Source organism: Poecilia formosa, unplaced genomic scaffold (assembly GCF_000485575.1).
Source record: "Poecilia formosa unplaced genomic scaffold, Poecilia_formosa-5.1.2 Scaffold238, whole genome shotgun sequence".
Lineage (NCBI taxonomy): Eukaryota > Metazoa > Chordata > Actinopteri > Cyprinodontiformes > Poeciliidae > Poecilia > Poecilia formosa.
Window position 1 is genome coordinate 5237 of NW_006800177.1, and position 22850 is coordinate 28086.

General features: G+C 40.0%; 1 protein-coding gene and 1 long non-coding RNA gene across 3 annotated transcripts; one reads left to right on the forward strand and one right to left on the reverse strand.

Annotated features, from left to right (window-relative positions):
* Positions 1–1763: 1763 nt before the first annotated feature.
* On the reverse strand, positions 1764–18506 carry LOC103149857 (tyrosine-protein kinase CSK). Of its 2 annotated transcripts, none has more exons than XM_007569207.2 (12): positions 18402–18506; positions 16716–16832; positions 15370–15482; positions 11034–11253; positions 8155–8248; positions 7592–7657; positions 7029–7128; positions 6776–6866; positions 6484–6557; positions 5709–5904; positions 4016–4102; positions 1764–3151 (listed from the first exon to the last, which is right to left on the reverse strand). In XM_007569207.2, the coding sequence occupies exons 1-12, from the start codon at positions 18414–18416 to the stop codon at positions 2969–2971; spliced, it is 1356 nt and encodes a 451-aa protein (XP_007569269.1). In that variant the 5' UTR covers positions 18417–18506; the 3' UTR covers positions 1764–2968. The 2 variants fall into 2 exon arrangements, with proteins under 2 accessions (XP_007569269.1, XP_007569270.1); XM_007569208.2 differs by having other exon boundaries at positions 16716–16829; positions 18402–18503.
* On the forward strand, positions 8841–14069 carry LOC107838308 (uncharacterized). The gene is made up of 2 exons (XR_001664375.1): positions 8841–10343; positions 13358–14069. It is a non-coding gene; the product is annotated as an uncharacterized LOC107838308 (long non-coding RNA).
* Positions 18507–22850: the final 4344 nt, after the last annotated feature.

Consider the following 22850-nt stretch of genomic DNA (forward strand, 5'->3'; position numbering starts at 1 on the left):
TACAAATGGGCCCTCGGTCACCTAATGAGCTGCATGTTTGCCAAGAAACTCAGAAGGTGAGGTAAATGTGAGGTCCTGAGGTGGTTGTGTTGGTGGACCTCTGCAGCAGGCCCGTCTCATGCAGCTGTGGCAGCACAACAAATCAGAGCTACTGTGATAGGTCCTGACAGCGGCGCAGCCTTAGCCACGAGCATAAAGCGCATTTGTTATGTAACGGGCCTATTGTTGCCGCCCTGTCACTGCTGTTAAAATTCATTGGATTTATGCAAAATTAGGACCCACACAACATCGTTGTAGCAACGGAGATCGGAAGAGCTTTAAAGTGGAAGCAAAAAGTGCAGAGAAACTAATGGACTGTGTGCTCCTTCCTAAGATGATGATCTCCAGAGAGCAGTGAAGGCAGCACTGTGAACCACGACAACTTGGTCAAATGGCACCGCTTCACACATTTAAGGTTGTGTTGACAACACTCCTCGCCCGTTTACTGCACTCCTGCAAACTGCATTCGCATTTCGTTAATAGATGTCGGGGTAAAACTCCCCGGTTGCTTTTGATCCAAGCCGAGACTAGAAGTCCAGATCTCTTCTCAATCACCTGATTGAGAAACTTTTTCAAGCAAACTGAAACATTTTCACACTTCTGCAGATCCAGAGCCATCTTACAGGACAGTGAGGGAAGCTGAGACGGTCCTGAACGAAGACCACCACACTGCGACATTATCCACTTTATGTTACTGTACTTTTACACATTTTATCCACATTGGGTTTGAGACGCGTGTATTACTTTAATATTGTTAATAAACTGCTTCCCTTCAGTTTGGATTTAAAAAATTATGTTCTGATTTAAATGCAAAATTATACATGTGCCAAATAATCTAACAGAGCTCATCTTGAGCATCACACCGTCATGGGGACAGTCGTGCCTCCATTGTGGTGAGAGAATGCGTTTCTTTTCAGCTGGTCAGCATTTATTGGAAAATTGAACTAGACACTGGAAAATACCTGGAAGAAAAGTTGATAGAGCCTGTAAAGAATGTGAAACTAGAGCTATGGAAACCTCCAAGCGTAAACATAGAGCCAGAGCTAAAATAAAAGAGTTATCAAATATCAAAGCTTAATGTGTAAGCGTGACTCATAGTCCAGACCTAAATTAAATTCAGCATCTGTGCCAAAACTTGAAAATTGTTCACAGACACCGACTAATCTGACAGAGCTTGAGCTGTTCTGCAGACTCTCGAGTGCAAAGCTTGCAGAGACGTACTTCAAAAGATTTACAGCTGCAATAACGAAATGCGATTCTACAAAGTGTCTTCTCTTGGAGGCTGAAAACAAATGCAGGTCACACTTGTCGAACTTACTTCAGGTGGCTATCTTGGAGATTATTTATAAATTTATGGCTTTTTTAAAGACCATTATGAATTCAATTTAATACCTGTCTCATGACGGAAATGTGCAAAAGATAGCCCTGTGTCTTACATCGAAGTAGTTCCATACTTTTTTTTTGCACAGAATGCATGCAGCATCGTTACAGGTCGGAACTAGAACCGAGACAGTGGAAAATCGTCATCTCACTCAAACACCACCCCGCCGCCTCTCTTGGCTCCGCACGGTTTGCTGTAATTTTCAAAATTTATCAGGGCAATGCTTTCACAGGGGGCTAGTTACACTAGGGTGTCGATGTACACTTTTTAAAAACGAATTTAAGACATTTAAAGCTTTTTTGCGGCTGCGCTGACACCACGAAAATGATGCATTTCCACACTGTTCAGATGGAATGATTTATTCATAGTCATGATAGCATAATAAAACAATGAACATTGAAAGCACTGACAGCTGAACCCAAGGCCTCTCACACACAGCATGCACCAACCCGACCCCAGAGTTCAGGGACGCCAGGCATCCAGAGCACCAAGTCACTTTCCTGGCTTCTCAGAGTCCTCCTCCTCTGTCCCGTCCCGGTCAGTTTTCTCCTTGTCCTTTCCTTTTAAACCTTTAAATATATTTTGATATAAAAACAAGCCCACGTATGATGAATCGACCATGTGTGTGAAGTGCTTCTCCTGCTCCAGTCTTCTCCAGTAATCACCCTACGCCGCCACTCGGGGCTGCCTTGGCAGCAGCATGAAGATGACAGCGCCCCTCGCTAAACACCATCTCTTCCTGTTCGTGTGCTCTTCTCAGGGGAAGAAAAGAAAAACTGAACAAAACAAAAGATAGAAAATGGCGGAGTTGTGGGGAGACTGTAATAAAAAAAAAAACATTTACTGATCTCCCTGAAGAAAAAGAAATAAAAAAAAATAATAATAATAAAAAAATGACACCTCAACAGTCCAATTAGTAGTAGTGGAGGGTTGTGGAGCTCTGTAGACTGGAGGCACTTTGGCACAGAGCGAAGCACCCCCCCTCCACCTGACAACACAGCAGAGGGTCGGGGGTTAGAAGGATGGAATGACAGAGCTGGCATGCAGAGCCACGTGGTGATGCATGGATACTGGAATGATTTTAAAAAAAAAAATCAAAAGGTTGGGGGTAAAGAAGAGAGCACCTGACAAACGTGGAGGAAAAGGCCAGCCCCTCCTCCAGTTAATGCCACGTTTCAGGAGGAAGAGGAGGAGGAAAAAAAAACAAGGAAAGAAAAAGGCATGATGCAAGTGGATGAGGATGAGGAAGAGCAGCTCGGACCAGGTTACAGAGCGTGAGCAAACAGCGGCAGGTGAAGGAGGACAAAGAAGAGGTGTGAGGAAGCTGCTTGGCAAAGCTATACAACACAAACAGGAAAACAGTCCTAGTGAGGAAGCAGGGTGGAGCCTGAGGTCGACGGAGGGAACACGGTTTGGCAGTCCCTTGGTTTGGCAAGCAGGAGGAAGGTGCTGTGGTCCCTCTTCTCCTCCTTCTCCTCCTCCTCCCATGATCCATCTGTACAGGGCTGCTCCTCATCTCCCCCAAGTCCCCGCCTCCATAGCTGCTTTTTACAGGTACAGCTCCTTGGCTCTGATATGCTGCAGTTTCTCCCTCAGCATGCGGAAGGAGGGCCGCATGGCGGGGTCCAGGGTCCAGCACTGCTTCATCAGGTCGTAGACCACAGGCGGGCAGCCGTCCGGGGCGTCCATCTTGTACCCCTTCTCCACCCGGGGCACCACGTCTTTTAGTGGCTGAGAAACAGACACGCACAAACACACCGAGCAACTTTAGGGCCTCAGTCAACTACTCTGCCATTTATAGCCACGATTACAGTTTTTAAATCACATGCTTTGAAAAGCAGAAGTAGAGTCTCCTGCACAACCAACACAAAGGAAGCAAGTGGTTTCTGAATGGTAAAGTTAACAACAAAACACTTGTCTTTTCCAGCAGCCATTGTACAGCAAAACCAGCACGGCAAATGTGCTGGAGCTTTGCTGGGGTTGCTTGGTAAGGGCGCAGTGCGACTCAAATTGGGAGGTTTTTGAAATGGCTTGCTTTCCAGACACCAGAAAACATTAACATATTTCTAAAAAACAGCTGGATGCTTTTTTTTTAAGTGTACTATTACTGTTTTTAGAAACAGTAAGGACCCAAATGAAATTACAAAAATATACAAAATGTGAATTTTGCATAATTTAAGATTGAAAGTGCAAACAGGTTTTATGACAGGTACAAGGTTATTAAATCAAAAGTATCAAATATTGACTGATTTCATGCAGCATTTTAGCATCGTTATTTCCTTAATTCTTCCAATCTTGATTTAAAATTAATGAGAGATGTCCTTTATTATTTTAAAAGATTTCAAAATTAAGGTTTATTATCTTTTAGAAAATGTAAACTCAAACATTTAATACTTTTCTAAAAATGGAACACAATTAAAGCAAATTCCAAACTCTGAGGACTGTGTAGGAAACCAGCTGTTTGTTTTTCCAGCCAAAATGATTCTCCTATTGCACAAAAATAAAACCAGACAACACTGGTCCCAGCGCTAAAGTCTGCCATCTGCTGGTTTATCTCAAATTTGACAACCAGAGATGACCAGCCGGGATACTTACAATTCTAGGGTAAGGCACGCGGCCGAAGGAGTAAATCTCCCAAAGAAGGATTCCATAACTCCAGACATCCGACTTGGTGGAAAACCTCTGTTGGGTAAAGACAAGCGAAGCGATTAACACGTTTTTACATGAAGTCATTCAGAAAGTGACACATAAACACTGCTGACATAATTAGCAGCGATTTGACAGGGTGATACCGCTGCTGCCTGAGGAGGCGCCGTCATTAAAGCAGAATGCGCAAGATCTGGATATGAGGATCCTAAATTTAGTGCTAGCTCATATTTGTGAAGCTTGTTTGTAAAGTTGAGATTTGAGCATCCGTGGGGATTATGTGCCCACTTTTCAAAGCAAAATAAATGATTTCCACATGACGCCTGCAAGACATTTGATAAACATTTGAGAAAACTTACAGAAACTCTGTAAATAATCTATAACACCATTATAAGTATTATGGGTTGCAAAGATATGTTCCAGCACTTGAATAAAATAACAGCTTGAATCAAATGTGATAACAGAGTTGAAAGTTTAAACAACCAAGATTTGTTGAAAGTTATCTCATATGCTTGGATTAAAAGAAGAGGTGACATATTTTTGCATTCTGTTGCCATAATTTTTGGCAAAATTTTAATGTCATTAATAACTTATCTTAGAAATTATGTATTGGAAAACAGACACAGTGCTGTAGTAGTTGCTCTGGAGGGGTTCACTATAAGGCCATGCTAAGAAAAAGTTTTACCAGTTGGTATTAGAAACTGAAACTTGAATGCACTGTATTAAAACTAGGATCTAATTTGAATGGATGTTCCTGAATTTGCCAAAAATGATTGCGAAGAATTGGGATTTTTTTTAATTATGTAATTTTACCTTTCTAGATACATTTGTTGTGAACTGAAATAATGGAAATAAACTGAATTTAACTGAACTGATTCAGTTAAATCAGTTGAGCACTTAAGTTTAGAGCTATTTCCATTATTTTAAATAATGTAGACTACCTGAATCAGCTGAAGATAAAGTACCTAAAACAAATCAGGGATGTAAAATTGACTGGTTTCTATGGTTACCATGGTTCAACCTGCCTGAAAAGGCTTTGAGATAATATTTCGTATCTGCACTAATAAGCCCAGCGAAATGTTTTGTTTAGTTTAAATCAGTGGTTCTAACCTTTTTTGAGGTACCGAACCCCCCAGTTTCATATGTGCATTCACTGAACCCTTCTGTAGTGGGTTACATCCCCCCCCCTTCCCCAACACACCAAATAATTTGAGGTATTCTGATTTAGTAATGTAATTATATTAGTGGTATTACCTCCCCCACGCCACTAGAGGCAGTACCAATCCCGAAAAGATGCGACTAAGGAGCAGATTTAGACTATAGAATTTGGTAAAAACTGTGAGCTTTACTGAAGTAATTAAAGACACAAGTTCAAATCCATGCTGAGAGTGGAACTCATTCAATCAGTGCTCCTCCGCAGCTCTGATTGGCTAAGCGATGTAACGTGATCCTCTGCAGTGAGTGATGGCACAGCGGCGCGTCATCACGACTTTACACAGGTGTGTCTTTACCTCCGCGGCAGAGGCTCCGCCGAACCCGAGACCGACTCACCGAACCCCTTGGGTTCGATCGAACCCAGGTTAAGAACCACTGGTTTAAATTAAAGAAAGCCACAGCCTGTCAGTGCAGATCTGCTGCTCACCTTCTCTCTTAGCGCTTCTGGGGCGGTCCACTTGACGGGCAGCTTGGCAGTGTCCTGTATGGAGGAGGCCTCCTTGGTGAGACCAAAGTCGCTGACCTTGGCGATGTTGTCGTCAGACACGAGCACGTTCCGAGCTGCGAGGTCTCTGTGGACGAAGTTGTTGGCCTCCAGGTACTCCATGGCTTCGCACACATCACTGTGGGTAGAAAGAAAAGGACAACAATATTATAGCTATAACTTTATTACATGAAAGATTATTACATGAAATGTGTGATCTGCTCTTGACAAGAGGAAAAGTCAAACATAGAGACAGAATATTGTGTTTTCAGATCCAATATCTTTGTCTGATAGATATTTTCTTCCTTTTCTTGCTTGATTTCATGCAAATAAAATCTATTTCTAATAAGAGAAGCCAAGTATTCCATGTGTCCCACTGAAAATAAGCCACTGAACACCTCACAGTGGATTAATACACAAATACCTTCAGACTGGAACATTTTCACTCATTTCATGGCCTTTTTTTCCACAGGTGCTAGACGAAAGCACTGTCTTAACAACTGTTTAATTAAAAAAGGATTAAGTCAAAGCCTATATTTGCCAATGCAGCAGCCATTTTTTTCAGAGAAAACCATCTGAATAATCTGTCTGTCTGTAAACAAACGGTTCTGGAGTGCTTCCGGCCAAACGGCTGACGCCGTTCCCATGAAATTCTGCACAACTCCTGACAGCTAAGCAAACATTTTCAGATGTAAATCTAACCCAGACGAAAACTCACAGTGAGAACTTTAGCAAGCAGTCCCCACCAAGAACAGTCCGTCCTCTGGAGCGCAGGTAGTCCACCAGGCTGCCCTGTGGGATATCAACGTCAGTAAACTGCTGGATTACGAAAACATCAAACGATAATTCAGAAAAATAAACATGTGCAGCATTCAGTGCATTTAATCTCTAGTATAATCATGAAGATATCGATCATAATCTTTAAAAGCAAATGACTGATACATATTTAATAACTTAAGAGTTATTTATAAGAGAAACAACACACCCACATGCACACTGGTCTGACTGACCTTGGCCATGTATTCTGTGACGATGTAGAGGCTGCCCCTCTCCTCCACAATAACACCGAGCAGCTGCACCAGGTTGTTGTGCCTCAGTTGCCTTTGTAAACAAACAGATGGGAGAAAATGATGCTGTTGGTGTGCAAGAAAATACATAAATCCATTTAGCTGCTCACGCTAAAGTAAAACCTCATTAAGAAACAGAAACACAAAGAATTGTTTCAAATTACAGAAGAGAGAGAAAAAAAAAGCCTGATCTTACGTCATGACGGAGGCCTCGGCGATGAAAGCTTGTGCTGTGGCATCGTTTTTGATACACTTGACAGCCACCTTGGTCCCTCTGTAGTCTCCCACCATCACATCTAGTCATGAAAGACATGTTTACATGTCAATATGATGGGATGTCTTCCCCGTTTATTGCGATCACAGCTCTGATACAGGATTGCGGCTGTCCTGATCCACCTCTCATTTCTTGAACTTTTGTTTCCAACAAACCAGAATTCCTTGAAACTTTAAAAGTAGGGATGCGAGTTGTAGAGTAAGGAGTTGAATATGCAAATTTATAACTTAAAAATCATACAATATGATTTTCAGAATTTTTGTCTTAGATTCACTCTGTTCACAGAATCAATGTAAGGAAGTAAAGAAGCAGCCAAGGTCTAAGGAATTGCAGGGATGATGATGATAATAATAATAATAATAATGATAATAATAATAATAAGAAGAAGAAGAAGAAGAAGAAGTGATTCATCTGCAGAATGACTTCGATTCTGTATAAAATTAAATTATAATTATATTAAAATAAAGAAAAAAACAGTTACTCACCTCCAAACTCCCCCTTTCCAATTGTCTGAAGCAGCTTTAGTTCTTTTCTGTTCAAGGCCCAGCCACCTGCCAAGAGGGGCCAGAAGGGGCTTAATAACTGTAATGCAACATTAACGATATTATTTTTTGTCCCAGAATAATCAGAGATCTACAATCAAACTAATCACAAGATGTAATAAAATACGTTTCACTCTGATGAGAGCTCTCTTTGTGTCGACTTTTAGAATAAGTGCTGCGATAATCAGCCATGTTCAGAGGGATGCATGAAGTTCAGCAAAGGCACATTGGAGGAGGAGGCGGCTGGTACAGATTAACTTTGACTGCTGGTGAAGCCCATGAGTATTCACACACAAAAAAAGATTAATCACCCTCGTGATTAAAGCTATTAGGCTGTATATGACAGCACAACCTTAGAGGGCATGTAGGGTTTGCATTTTACTCCATGCGCTTGCATGTGACATTGCGCTTACAAGGTTAATATGTCGGCAAGTAAATAAATGTTCCTGTGAGCCTCGGTGCCAGAAGCCTAGTGGAGTGGTGTGGTAAAAGTAGGGCAAACTTACTCCTGGAGAACTCGTCCTGCGCCGCCACCGTCCCTTCCATCAACTTGGGCTTAATCAGTCTGGTACAAAGCCCATCAGCGTCTTTGGTGTAGTGCTGCGCACACAATTTAGCACAATTAAGATGTCATTTTTAGGTTTACAATGTAAAACTACCTTGTTTTATATTTTATGAAGGGTTAAAACAGCAGGCATTAAGACTTGAGACATTGTGTGGTGCTTAATGAATCATCACTTTTAAGACGCTTGTCTTTTATCTGCAGACAGCTACACACGAAAATTGTGATAAAAGGAAAACTGCTGCACAACTTCGTCTGAGCACCGTATATTTCACATCCAGATGTCACATCTGAAATGGAGCCATAAACAGGTTTGACACAAGTCACTTAAGGCCACAGCAGTGACAAGACAAGGCTACAATAATACACAGCATTCTGTCAGTACTCCAGCTAGACTGATGCGACGCAGCAGAGGGGAAATTTAGTGTGAGAGGTCAGTGATTATGAGATTTTCCACACAAAACAACAAAACCGTGTCATTGGGTCATGAAATCAGGTTGTACTGAGGTTCATATATTATCATGGCTGATAATATATGAACCTCAAGGGAGTAAGACTAAAATTTATAATTTTAGTCTACTTTCTCCTCTCACTTTTTTCCCCTTAAATAATTAGCAATGACAGAAAATATCTTTAAAAACTTTTTATTTCAATAATTCCTTCTCTGAATTGACCTGAATTCAAAGCTGAAACAAACAGATGCTGTAAAACACGCATGTAAAAACATGAAGGTACCTCTTGATTTTCTGGAAACCCCAAAAAATCAGTTGATAAAAAAAAAAAATATAGATTTTCCAAAAATTAAATGTTCAAAAACAGAAAATTTAGATCAATCGATAAAATCAATACATCACCCAGCCCCAGATATTAGACAAATAAAAAATGGAAGTTTGTTGGGTTGTGAGGGAGCTGAAAAAAGGTTGTTACTCCAATTAGGTAACTTTAGACTACAGACTGCAAGTCACCATTACAACCACCAGAGGGAGAGCAAGGTGCAGGAAGAAATACTCTGAGCTAGCTAGTTCTCATGCCTGCAAATGGATCCTCAAATATTAAATAAGAACATGTTCATGGACGATTATGCTATATCTTGGGTTTTCCTCTTGTTGAACTAACTCATTTGTGTGTTTGGTACAGTGTTTATCAACTGAAAGGCTCGAAATAGTTTGATTCTGCTTGTGTAACATGTTACAATTGACAAAAAAAGTAATTTACATAAATGTCTTAGCTAAATCAAGATCTTCCCGTATGTAATTAACACTGAAGGCTGTGATTATGAAGTAAAAATACTCAATGAGTTCATAAAAGACAATACTTCTCCATCATGCAATTATATCACTGCTACCACAGGCAGCCGTCTTTGCTTTTATCACATGCATAACATTACTGCGGATGCCGTAACTGACAACAAGCTGTCAGCAAACAGTATGTTTAGGGATAAATTGAAGGCAGAAGCCATATGAAACGTGCTGTGACCAATAACAGCAGAGCGCAGGAACAGACAGCTAAACGGAAAAACACCAAAGAATGTGAAGAATCCTATCTAAGGCTATTTACAGGGGAATGCAGACTGTCTACCGGATAAAGATATGGAGAGACTGACAGAAGGGAAAATGAAGGAGAGCGGGGAATATGAGGCAGCAGGGGGAAGAGTGAGATGGATAACAAAGAGAGGAGGACAAAAAGCAATATGCCAGGTATCCACGAGGGAACCCGAAGAGGGAAAGACTGACAGAGGCGAGGCGGAGAAAGGAAGTGGGGGCAGAGTCGAGTGTGGAGGGTGTGAACAGGATAGACAGAGATTGTGGGTGGCTGATAATAAGAATGCGCCAGAAATGGGGATGATCTCACTGCCAGCTGGCAAATTCCTATCGTCCACTTCCAGTGCCCCACGGGGTAAAAAGATGAGGCCCAATTAGAAGTGTGATAGCCGCCAATCTAGCCTCTCTCCCCCCTGTTTATCTGAGAGGATGAAAGAGCTCTCTTTCTCTGCCTGCCACCACGCCTCCTGTCTTCCCCTCTCCTCTCTGTCCTTCCTCTGAACCTGCCTTCAGATAGCGGGGCAGGAAGGGAGACGATCAAACAGCGCTCAGAGTATGTGCTGGAGTCTTGATGTTAAGGGAAAGGTGGACAGTGAGTGTGAATCCTTCTCGTTTTGAGTTATGCAATCATGTTTCAGCAAGAATGAATACCCAAACTTTAATATGGTGGCAAAGTTTGTACTGTGGATTGTGAACTAAAAAATATTTTTTCAACGCATTATTAGTAACAGTATGTTTCTTTGGTATTTCACCGGGAACCTATTACACTTCCTGGAACAGGTTAGGATGGTTACATGAGCTAAAACATGTTCATTGCATTTTCTGTTCAAAATCAACGTTAGATGATGAGATTTTAGTCTGCTCTGTTTTGAGCTCACTTCAGAATGAGCTGTTTTAGACCCTATTGTGACTTTAAATAAATACAAATAAGCCACACTCATTTACACTTACACTTTACAGAAAAACAGCTGGGTGTGTTTTTTTTTTTTTAAGCACTTGGGCTGTTTTTAGAAACAACAGAAACTCAAACGGAAATACAAAAACATGCAAAATGTGAATTTTGCATAACAGGTCCTCTTTAAAGAATCTAACGGGTTTGTTCTTACACACTGTGAGCTACATTCGTTTTCACACATTTTATTTAAAAAGCACTTCTTTATAATGACAACTGAGGAATACAATAGACTACCTGCATAATAACAAAATCTAAAAAAGAAACAACCAAACAAAAAGAACAAAAAAAAAAACAAAACAAAAACAAACATCTGAGTTCAACCCTCACCTCAACCAACTGCATGAGATTCTCAAAGTACTCCTCCTCGTCGATGGTCAGTTTGCCGTTGTGGTAGATGATGCGGTAGTGCTCCACCTTGCCTTCGCAGCTGACGCACAAAGTGTAATCGCCAGGGTAGTTGGTGCTCTCCCTCACCAGGTAAAGACCCGTCTCTGGGGGGTAGAGGAGACGCTCCGCCTGCTCGCGAGTGATTTTCCCATGAAACCATCTAAAGCGATGGAGACAGGAGAAAAGTTAGCAAAGCACAGAAAGGGAAGTTTGAAACAACTTCAACTCCTTAAAGTTGTTCATATTTTGTCATATTACAACCACAAATTTTAGTGCATCACATGACAATTTTATCTGAAATTACAGCAAAGTAGTGTATGACATCATGGTAAAAGAAAATGACAATTTACAAAACTACTTCTTACCAAAAATGGTTTCTGTTTACATGCCCTTCATTCCGCTACCCCTCAAATAAAATCTAGTGCAACCCAATTCCTCTAGAAGTCAGCGGAAGAGTAAATAAAATGTTTGTACTTTAAGGAGACAACTAGTTGTTCTGGGACTAAGAGGTACGATGGAGAACATTGGTGAACAAACGGCATCATGAAGAGGAAGGAAGACATCAGACGGGTCAGACATACAAACTGGAAGAAAGACAAAAGCAAAAGGCTAAAGGCCTTTGAATTGAGCTTCTAGTAAGTGAACAAAAGTAAACATAAAGCAAGAGCAACAATCAAAGCATATGGGCATGCTAATATGGCCCAGTCAAAGTCCATACCTAAATATAAATTAAGAATCCACGGCAACACCTTTCTAATTCTCAGATGTATCCAATCTGACTGAGGTTGAACTAGCCTACTTAAAAAAGGGGTTAACAGTTCAGCCTCAGGATACAAAAAGCTGACAGAGGCAGAAGACTTTCCCACGGTGGCCTGGCAGCACTGACACATGGAAGTCTGATACAAATGCACGTAACTTTTTTGTTTGGTTGGAAATAAAAATGCTACAAGACAAAAGGATTGTCTCCTTTTTTTGTGTTTGGTAAATATTAGCAACGAGTTAATAGAGCAGGGTTTTGCTCAAGGTAGTGGCTGCTGGAGGATGCGATTACAACACAACCCATTATCCCACCGGATCAATCGGGTCTTCTTTTTGTCAGATGCCTGCTGAGCCAAGAAGACGCCTCCTCAGAGTAAGTAAGAGCTAAAAAAAGAAGTTCTATAAACTGCATTTGGCCACAGTTTCTGTACTGAGGAAAACAAACAAAAAAAAAAGAAGAGAAACTATGTCAACGTCACTAAACTTGTGGAGTTTCAGCCGCACACAGTGATTTACTGTCTTTTCTGAAAGAAGAAGCGAAAAACAGGAGTGGAGCAGTAAAGGGAAGCCAGCAGCAGCGCTTTCACTCAGACCAGAGGCGGAGGCTCTCGTCTAAGAGATTCAGTGAGAATGTAGAATGTACCTGGTCAAAAACAACAGGAAACACACACACACACAAACGCGCGCGCGCACACACACACACACAGAAATAAAGTCTGGGGGCAGAAGAGGAAACTGACATGCAGGCACAGCAATAACAGGAAAATACAAAAAGGCTTAGACGGGGCAGCGAGTCCGACAGCCAAGAGACCCACTCCTGAGTGAGGCTCGGGGGAACTGAGAAGTGACCTGAACTTTTACTAAATGGAAGAGGAAAAAACAAATTGAGTCCTCTGCTAAAATACAAAGGTGCTAGTTTCTTTTTTACATAAATGTCTATTTCAGATCAAATGCCTTATTTTAGAATAAAGTTCTGTAATGCTCTAGGTTGCCTCTAACAACAGATCAGGAGGAAGCACAGAACACTGCACAGTTGTTCATTGACTTCTGCCACTCATGGAAGAACGATTCCATGAAAACAGTTTCTTCCTTTCAGCGTTTACTGCGTTTACTGGGTGGTAATTAACTACTCTAATTGATTTATCCTGTTTTTCGGTGCTTGCCTCCGTTGCACCCTCCTCTTCCTCAGTTCTTGGGCTCATGAGACGTCGGAGGTCTTCGTGGTAAAGCAGCTTAATGCGGGTTGAGTTGATTAGATCAGCGATTGCAGCTTCTCCGATGGACAGAAGCTCTTTAACTCCCACTAATCTGAGAGTGGACGACAAGCTGTGTGAACGGCCGCGGATGCGCTCAGTGGAAACACAGTGCTGCTTTGTTCCGAGAAACCAACCGCAGTTTTCAGACGTGACATCATGGTGAAACAGGACGGAGTCCTAAACATGCCTGGTCCAACATGGAAGGAGGAAATTGGACACCAGTGTTTAACGTCCTTGTTGTTATCATAGGATGGTGCCACAATGAGAAGCAGAATTCGCCCACAAGAGGGCAGCAGAGTGAACAGAAGCAATAAGAGCCCCCAAGATGGCATCTTCTGCTGAGTATCAACAAGTGAGTGTGAGAATGGGGACAGAAGACCACAGCTGAACCCTTATGTAACCCAGAATAGAGGGAGAGGCCGTTACTGAGACATCTGTTAGTGATTCATGACAACATTAAAATGTCCCTCTGCGTCACTAACAGTAATATCAGGACGGCTTGTGCGTAAAGAGAGAACGAAAATGTGGTGATATCACTAAAATATGACCTGGCCTCCCCATTGCAACACAAATATACAAAGAATTTTAATTAATACAATATCACACCACAAATGGTTATCTAAGGTTTACAGTTATGAATTTTATTAAAGTCTATGTCAGATATTCATGTTAAAGTGCAAAGATGTACTTTTCAGAGACTGACATTTCTGAATTAAAAATATTTATTTACTGGTTTAATGCCAGGGTCTGCAGCCTTTACAAATGGAAGAGCTGCAAAATGTTGCATAACCTTTAGTGAAAAGACATTAAATATCTACTATAGGAAATTTGTGGTTTTGAGGTTTTAAAACAAAGAAAACCATAAAACGTTTATCAAAGGAGCATTGATTCATTTTCTTATATAGGATGTTGATGCTTAAGGAGAATTATCCAAAAACAACAACAACAAAAAATAAAATAAAAAATAACATCTAGTTTCCAAAGAAAGAATGAGGAAAATATACACATTATAGATAGCTGTGCCATTCTGTTATGAAAATACAATGCAGGATTTATTCCATGGAAAAAGAAAATTTAAGAAAGACCTGCTATATGTATTTTTTTAATTTCTTTTAAGTTGGTTCTCCACTTTTTTAGCCAAATTAATAAGAGACATTCTGGAAGGTCCAAAGAGCCACTTGTGGTTTCGGAGCCATATAGGATGAAGACCCCTGGTCTAATGTAATGTTCAAATTCAGAACTGGATGCTAAAATGTAACTGTATCATGAATCTGCATTTCACTTTTTGAATTGAATTACTGAAATAAATCATGGTGATGCAGGCATATATAAACCTCACACACAAACACACTCCAACATGCCAGAGCTGGATGAGCCGGTGTGGACAGACGATACCAGGGGTGGCACGGAGAGAGAAGTTTGAGCTTTCAGCAGCAGCTCATGAAGAAACAAAGAGGCTCAAAAGTCAGTTCAAATGCTTCCTGCCAACATGATGTGAAAGTCAGCCACTGTAAATTAAAGCGGGAATGCTGACGAGCACCGGCACCATAATGAACTGATCTGATTTCACTAATAGAGGTGTACATAGTGTAGATTACACTTTTCTTTGAAATGAACAAAAGGTCAACCCAAAATGGCAACTAACTGCTAATTACTATTTTAATTTTCTAAGATAATGGAAAAATGTCAACATTTTCTCCAATTAGAAATTGAGCATAACAATAGCTAACTATAACTTCTTCCAACTTCAACTTGTGCTAACATAAGCAAACATTTTTTGCAGGACGTGTTTCCTTTCGCCTCACGAATGAACAGCTCATTTTGACGTCAGAACATTCAGGTATTTTCTGTTACTGCAGAAAGAGAGGCTTGGCTTCCTTGTCTCGTTTGATTTGCGTGCAGCTTTCATCATGTTGTCCTCTTTCTGACTTGCCACAATTTCAAAAAGAGCCACTCTGTCACTCTGAAGCGGCACACAGATGCTTCTGGCCTCTGAGACAGTGACACAGATGAAACGAGACACCATAAAGGAGGAATTTCCGCGGATTGATGTCGGAACTACGTTTTCCCGTCGCTGCGGGGAGCCAAACAACTTATTCACACGGTTGAGCAGCAGACACATGTGGCACAAATATGCAATATGCACAACCATAGTCACATCCCCGCAGTATTTCTCCTACAGGGTTTTTAAAAGTGTTGCATAAGAATGCCCAGCTGCTTTTACGACGCATGACATGCTCCATTAGCACTTGGGTACTTACGGCATAAGACTGAGCTTCCCTCCTGATTTCACTCCTTCCCGTTTCTGGACGTAGTTGGCCGGAATGGTGCCCTCTCTGCCCACTGTGTTTCTTGCTTTGTACCAGTTTGGATCCTAAAAGAGTCAAACGTCATTAGAGTGAACTTCCATCTCTGGTGAAGCTGAGGGCCCACTCATCAGACTTTGGCTCCTACCTGATACTCCCACTCTAGAATAATGGACAAAATGTGTCAATGAAATCTATCAGATGGGAAGATTAACATTCGTAAACCATTTAGAGATGAACAAGTGTACTATGGTCAAAATGGATATCCTATGTTAATAAAACAACATGCAAGAATTTTGGCTTGATTTATTAAAAAAATGTAGTAAATAATTGGTTTATTTTGCAAGGAGCGTCTATTGACCATCTAATTTCCTTTTGGTGTTTAGAAGTAGCGTCTCTTCAGAATAGTACCCTTTTGTTCTCTCTTTGTTCTTGTTCTGTTCTATTGTTTGTTGTGCTTTGTTTTAAATGTAAATGTAAATGTGAAAGAATTTGATCACAGATGATATCAAGCTTTTGTAATCTCAATGTTTCAAAAATAGACATTTCACCGCCCACCCCCTAAAAAAAAGATTGATTATTGATTGTATCTCATCTTCTCTTTCTGCTCCTATCACATGTAGTAAAATAACTCCCTTGAAAGGAAGTATTCATTTTTTCAGATAGAGCTCCTTTTGAGGAATCATGAGACTGGCTTACACAATTAAATGTTGTCTAAATCCACTAAAACGAAGTCGGAGGATAAATCAACACCTCAAAATTGTTGTTGTGCTCCTGAAACCATTTCTAGTTCACTTTACAACATTATCCTGATGAAAAAAGTAGGTGTTAAAACAACATCCACATGGATGGCTGGACACAATGTGTCCTACCAAAAATAATTATTACACTCCGTTTGCTGGCTGCCCTTCTTCCCATAGCTCATCTTGGTACTATTCTTCAGGTACGCAATCCACAGGCATCTGATCGTCTATGATGTAAAAGGAAACATGATTCGTAAAACCAGGCCGACAGCTTCTATTGCTTGGTCCAGTTCTGATGCTCATATGTCCACTGTTTGTTCCTTTGGACATAGACATCACCACAAACTTCAAATCACTGTGTGCATGAACTTCTTCCGCAATTTTAGAAGCAGTAGCTCATTCTGTTGTAATGGATCAGCCCTCACTCCCTGTGTGCATTCAAGAGTCTCACACCCTAAATACAAGGTGAATACCACCCTTATTCACACCTTAATGCTTGTCATTCCATTTAAATTGAGAATGGAACTTGTGAAATGAGCCTCACACAGTAATTCTTACCCTGGTGACTCCAATGATGGTCAATACATCTCCTTTACAGAAAGGCAGGTCCTGTTCAGTGCCAGGTTTGAAGTTATACTTGGCAACGCACTCTGTGCCAGACGACCATGGCACCTGCTACACAGAAGACACAGAAAAAGCATCTTTAAACTGTAGTAGGGTTGTCACAATTTCTCAAATGGTTTAAGTATTTACATTGTTACATTGTTAAAATTCCTCGAGGAACTCTGTAGTGGATGCTTATTGTAACGTTACGGACAAACTGGAAAATACATTTTCTACCCTCCTGCTCACAAAAAAAAAAGGGTGGCAGAGTGCACTGTGGCAGCACAGATGTGCGTCTGTGCGTGACGAAGGTCGTCATCAGGCAAATGTATATCAAATCTAATAATCAATATCCCAATTGGTTTTAATGAAAGGCAACTCTAAGGAAGAGGGGGTTTAGCCTATATTTAACAGGAGTTTCAGGATCTTTCAGTTTTAGTGGTGTAAAAACTGAATGCTGCTGCTTATTCTGGGGATGCAGAGCAGACCAGAACCAGAAGACTTTAGCCTTCTGGAATGTTGATTGTGGTGATGTTGATTATGGTGATGCAGACTATGGTGATGTGCTCCATTTTCCTAGTTTTAGTGAGATTGCAAACAGCAACTGACTGATTTTTTTAGGCAAACCCATGAAGACAGGAGCTTCTTTTAAATGTCTTATTTTTGCATCTTCTTTCAATTTTTTGTCATGTAGTACAAATGAAAGCTCAATTTCTAATAAGACAGTAATTGCTTATCTTCACTTCACATAATTCCAAACTGAATAAATACATAGAAGGTTTTAAATAATCTATATGAAGCTGCAATGCTGATGTAATATGTTTGAATAATCCATAAGTGCAGACTACCCATCATGATTAACACACTGTCATCATTAAAACTGCTGACCTGATGTTTTCTGGCAGGTCTAATTGAAACCATTCTTAAATAATAATGTGAATGAGACAAAATAAAGTACTAAGCCGTAGTTGTGAGTCTGTGGCTTTCTTCCCCAAAAAAGTGAAGTTTGTCACTGACATGACATTATCCGGCAGCACTGACATGCTCTCCTTGGCTCTAGTTGGATTGGGTTGGGAAAATGGAAGAAGCACTGTTACGTTAAGCTCTTACCATGGCATGTGACATTGCAATATAAATAAATTCTTTTACTACCCACAGTTTACCTGGTCAATATGCAATCTGCCTAGAGAATGATTAATAGAACCAGGTCAGCTGAAGATGAAGTCGTGATGGTCACAAGTTGGGGTGTTTTTTTAAATTTTTTTTATTATTCTTTCAGCTGGATGATTAAATGAAGATGTAAGACTTCAATCTCTGAAATGTTAACATATTTCACTGCAACATTAATTCAGAAATAAATGCAACAGTATAATGTAATGTAATGTAATAAAAGCTAATCAAATTAGGGATGCACCGATACGGAAATTTGCACCTGAAAAGATATCTGATATTACTTTAGCTCCCTCATATTAAACAGTTATTAATATGGCCTTGTTTTAATTAATGGGCCAATTCTGATATGCTAAGAATGACTGATATTGGCCAATGCTGATTTAAATGCATTATTGGATATGAGAGCTCAACATTAGCCTGTCAGAAGCTCAAGTATACCGAAAGCAAACAAGACAAACAAAGCCTTACATGGATCCCAGACATGATGAGGGGAATTGGGCAGCAGGTGTCCTTGGGCAGGCAGTGGTCACTGTTCAGCTAGTAACATCAGAGCTGTAACACACAAAAGCCAACAACATTAGGAATGACGCACATTAATACAGAGATATGCACTTTTGTTGTCATGAACTCTACAGATTCTTTCAAGTACAAACTGAAATAAATCGCACTTATTCTTCCTCTGCTCATCGTTGTCCTCCCTTCCACCAAAAAAAAAAAAAAAAAAAAAAAAAAAAACACGTGCAAATGTGTCTCAAAGACTGTGAGAAAAAAAAAAGTACTCACTGAGACAACCTTCAAAACTTCTAACAACACTGAACTATCAGAGGGAGAAATCAAGTTTGGAATGCAGTTTACCACACAATAATTCATGTGGATGTTTATTAAGCAGCAATGCAGATTGAGAAAGACAGAGGAATTAAGAGGGATCGGCTGCAGATGACAAGTGCAGATTCAATATAAAAAAGCTCAAATAAAGGCAACCCCGTTTGGTGCCCAGTAGGTCACATTTATTCGCCGTCTCATTGAATTTCAAGGTCCATCTTTTATTCATCAACTTTGAGCTTCAGAACAGTCAGGCAAACAGGCAATTTGAAAATGTCAACTGTTTATTTTTAGTTTGACTACTTTTAAGTTCATGTGCGGTCATTTGTCAGGGTTGATCAAGCTAAAAATATGGCAATTAAGTTCAACAGACAATTTCTTGGCGAATCTGTAGTCTGCAGTTAATGACCGTAAGCAACCATAGCAAGTGTTATGGTTTTCCACTTCAGAGGTAAAGTAAATGGAGCATGGTTTGATTGTAATGTTGAGGGCAGGAGTTTTGCTCTTAGCCTCAGTCAGATGCACTAGTCCAGAGATGGGCTGAAATGCTTGTAAAACAAGATAAAATATTTGGCTAAACCAAAGCAGTCAGGTTTCTGAATTTACAACAAAATATGTGTATTTTCAAAACAACAAATCAGAAGCAGCACACTAGGTAACTGTAGCAGTCACTGGATAACAGCAACCACAGTGATTCCCATTCAAAGCATCTTATTTCCAGCTTGTGCCAAAAACAGGAAGTTGAAACAAGGAGGGTGGAGAAACACAAGGAGGAAGTAGCTGACGCACATTTTCCAAAGCTTTATAAAGGGAGAACTGAGATGTATCTGGACAGCAACATGGACAAAAGTGTCTGTGGCTACTTTTAAACCAATCACAACTCACCTCAACAAGGCCAAGTCCGCAGACAAATAGCACCCAAAACTACAAACTGAATTCTGGACCAAATATCAAAACCAAAATGGGTACTAATAAAACAATATATATATACATAAAGGAGATTCTGAAATCTCTCGTTCCTGTGTATAAGAAGAGTGCAATGACCAGTGAGCACCAATGGCTAAGCTTCGCAGCATGACCATATCCTGTGTTGAAACAGGAAAGAGCCTAATTGCAGACCAGAACAGATGTGTATGCAAACTGACAGAGCCCAATTTGTCTGAGGCTAGGCTGCTCTGGTGAATCCAAAGGGAACACGCTTCTTTCCTTTTTGCCCTCCTTTATTTCTGCAACACCAACTCTCAGCTGCACTTGCTGGCAAAGTGGTAGAGGAGAGACAAGCGAATGCTATTCTTATCTCGATCCAGGAGTGAAGAATGCCTGCGAGCTATTCAGGAGCTTTAGCATCAAACTGTTCAAATCTTTATTCTTAAGGGAGTTGAGTGGTTCTCAGTAAGGCCTTGTGACTTCTCAATCTTCTGCTGGTGAATAAAGAATCATGCCGCTTTATGCACTTTTGAATGGAACAATAATTCTACAAGAAAATAACAAAACCTTGGAAAGAAGATCCAGGAGATGCAACACAGCTGTATTTGAAACTAGGTTTATTACAACGAACAATAGGACATTTCAGGACAAATGTACATCCTCTGCACTGAAGATCTGTATCACAAGTCAAATTTAAAAGGTTTTGGAGACCTTATTTATTCTGGAAAGACTGCAGAGATAGTGGTGAACCAACGATGCCATCACTGGGAATTTTAGAGCAAAGAAACATTGCATGAACAAACTCTCAGACAGCAGCTGAACCAGAAATGGGATAAAGGACAAAGGAAAGCACATTTTCTCTTTGTAAGCACTTCCGTTCTGCTTCACACACTTTAAATCTGCAGTGAAAAATGAAGTTTGCTTTTTAGCCGTCTGCAGGTGTTCATACAGATTGGTGATATTTATCCACTCAGATTTTCTGGGCATGAAATATGACCAGAAGTTCTCATCCAGCAGTTTGATTTCATTTCTTACTTTTGACAATTTTAGGAATCGGAAACATCCATAAAACTTGAGAAATTGACATGACCTACTAAGAGAACAGATGAAAAGAATTTGAATAAAAACAGCTGATAATCAGTGTACCCTTTAAATATTCAACTACAATTCAACTCCTGCAGATTTTCTCCCCGTGTCTTGACAGAGAAGTAGCTCTGGACATTTACTTATTGGTAAAAACTTAAGTTTACAAGCAAATCTCTACCATTTTGAGGGGGCTACCCTATAATTCTGCTGGTACACTCGCTCTGTAATATGCCAGGTGCAAGAAAAAAATCTAGGTAAGTGTTCCTTTATCATGGTTCTCTGGATGAATGAAAGTTTAAACATGAATCAAAAGATGTTTTATTGTTCAGACTGCAGCAAGTAAATCTTATGACTGAGAAACCTCGGACCGAGTCATTCTCTGTGCCACGTTAATTTTAAGGCAATCTAGAAGACGGTCTAAAGGGGAAGCTTCATCGAGACGTTTCAGAATGCTGGTCATTGTGAAATGTCATCTTGTCTTTTATTTATGCTAGATTGAAATCAATAGCCCTGGCGAAAATTGAATTTAATGAGCAAGCATTAGACAATAACTCTCATTACGCTCAACAAAGAAGAGCATTGCATGCACAATAATTGCAACATTCCAACTGAATTCCACGACTGGTCAGCAAATGACACTATTCATTTGCAACAGAGAGACGTCTATATGCAACATTCCCCATCCTCAGCAACTTTTTGTTTATTGTCCTTCTGCAATCTGCTGTATGTCTTTTCTTTTAAACCTAAAATTTAGCTTCGACTAAAATTCAGCCCGCATAAAGTAAAAACAAAATTATTTTTGCTAAATGTTTAAATCAAATCATTTATTTGATCAAAAATTACAAAACATCTGAAATACGGTGTAATGAATTGTATTTATTTAGATACCCAAACTGAAGTGCTTTATCTGCATCCCTTTATTTTCATTTCCATTCCGATTCAAATCATGGTGCATCCAAGTTTAAATCGGAAAAGCATTATGTATTTACAAATCTCTGAGACAGTAATGCTGAAACGGTGCTCATTACAAAAATGTGCCACAATTAAGCAAAGGAAAAAAAAAAAGTAGCAGGCAAATTAGCACCCATTTAATTTAGCAAAAGCCAATCAATTCAGATTTTTGGGGGGATTGCCTGATGCATCACTGAAGAGAACCAGCTACTTAAAGATGACCTGTCCTTGAAAATAATATACCACTGAGGCACATTAAGTTTCCACAGTTTCTAAAGAAAAATATTAGTTGTCCAAGATTTCTGGATTTTAATTTGCTGGATGATAATATAAAGCTGTAGAAGACATCTTAGGAAAGTCAAACCCTTGGCAGAAATGTAGGCCTGGAGCTGAAAATGGAAATGTGGTAAAGCCTCATAGACAAAAACATACAGCCAAGATTTTATTAAAACTATGGAAAACTGAGCAGCTGCTGAAGACGGTAAATTACTAAGCATGTCTAATAATAGTAACCTGTACTTGTTTTACACAAAAGAATTACAAAAATATGGCTGGGTTCAGTTTATTTTATTAATTTTAATTATAGACACATGGAGAAAATGTGTTTTAAATTTGCTAATGCTAATTGGGACACTTTGTCCAGGTAAGAATTAAACAGCGATGGAATCAAGTGCATAAATGTGTTTTTTCTCTTTTTCAGTTTTGAAACATAAGTCATATTTAGCAACAGTCTAAATAAGCAAATGCGTACACCTATCAAAATGGGAGCACAATAACAACGAGACAAGAAGCAGGAGCCGGAGTTCGTATTCACATTCTTAAGTAGACTTATTCCACTGAATGAGTCAAAACTTACATCCTCGCCTACACTTTGTCAGACCATCACAAATATGGAGATGACGAGTTGTGATAAAAGTATCGCATCATACTATCTTATGATGTAAAGTCCTTTTAAAGACATGCTAAAAAAAAAAAAAAGCATGAGCAGAGTTTTGTTCAGCTGCATGAAGTATGCCATGACATGGTACTTCTCCTCCCCCACTTGTTGCTAGCTGAAAGAACGCTAGTAGACTCTTCCCTCACAAGAAAACCAAAGACATCTAGTTTGAGAAAGAATTTGGGATCGCAAGA

Bases quoted from the DNA above. Each gene is read 5' to 3' on its own strand.
- LOC103149857 (XM_007569207.2), bottom strand. The intron at 7,658-8,154 runs GTAAGTTTGCCC...CCCTCTTGGCAG, and splicing joins GCAGGACGAGTTCTCCAGGA to GTGGCTGGGCCTTGAACAGA. The intron at 3,152-4,015 runs GTAAGTATCCCG...TCTGTTTCTCAG, and splicing joins GCGTGCCTTACCCTAGAATT to CCACTAAAAGACGTGGTGCC.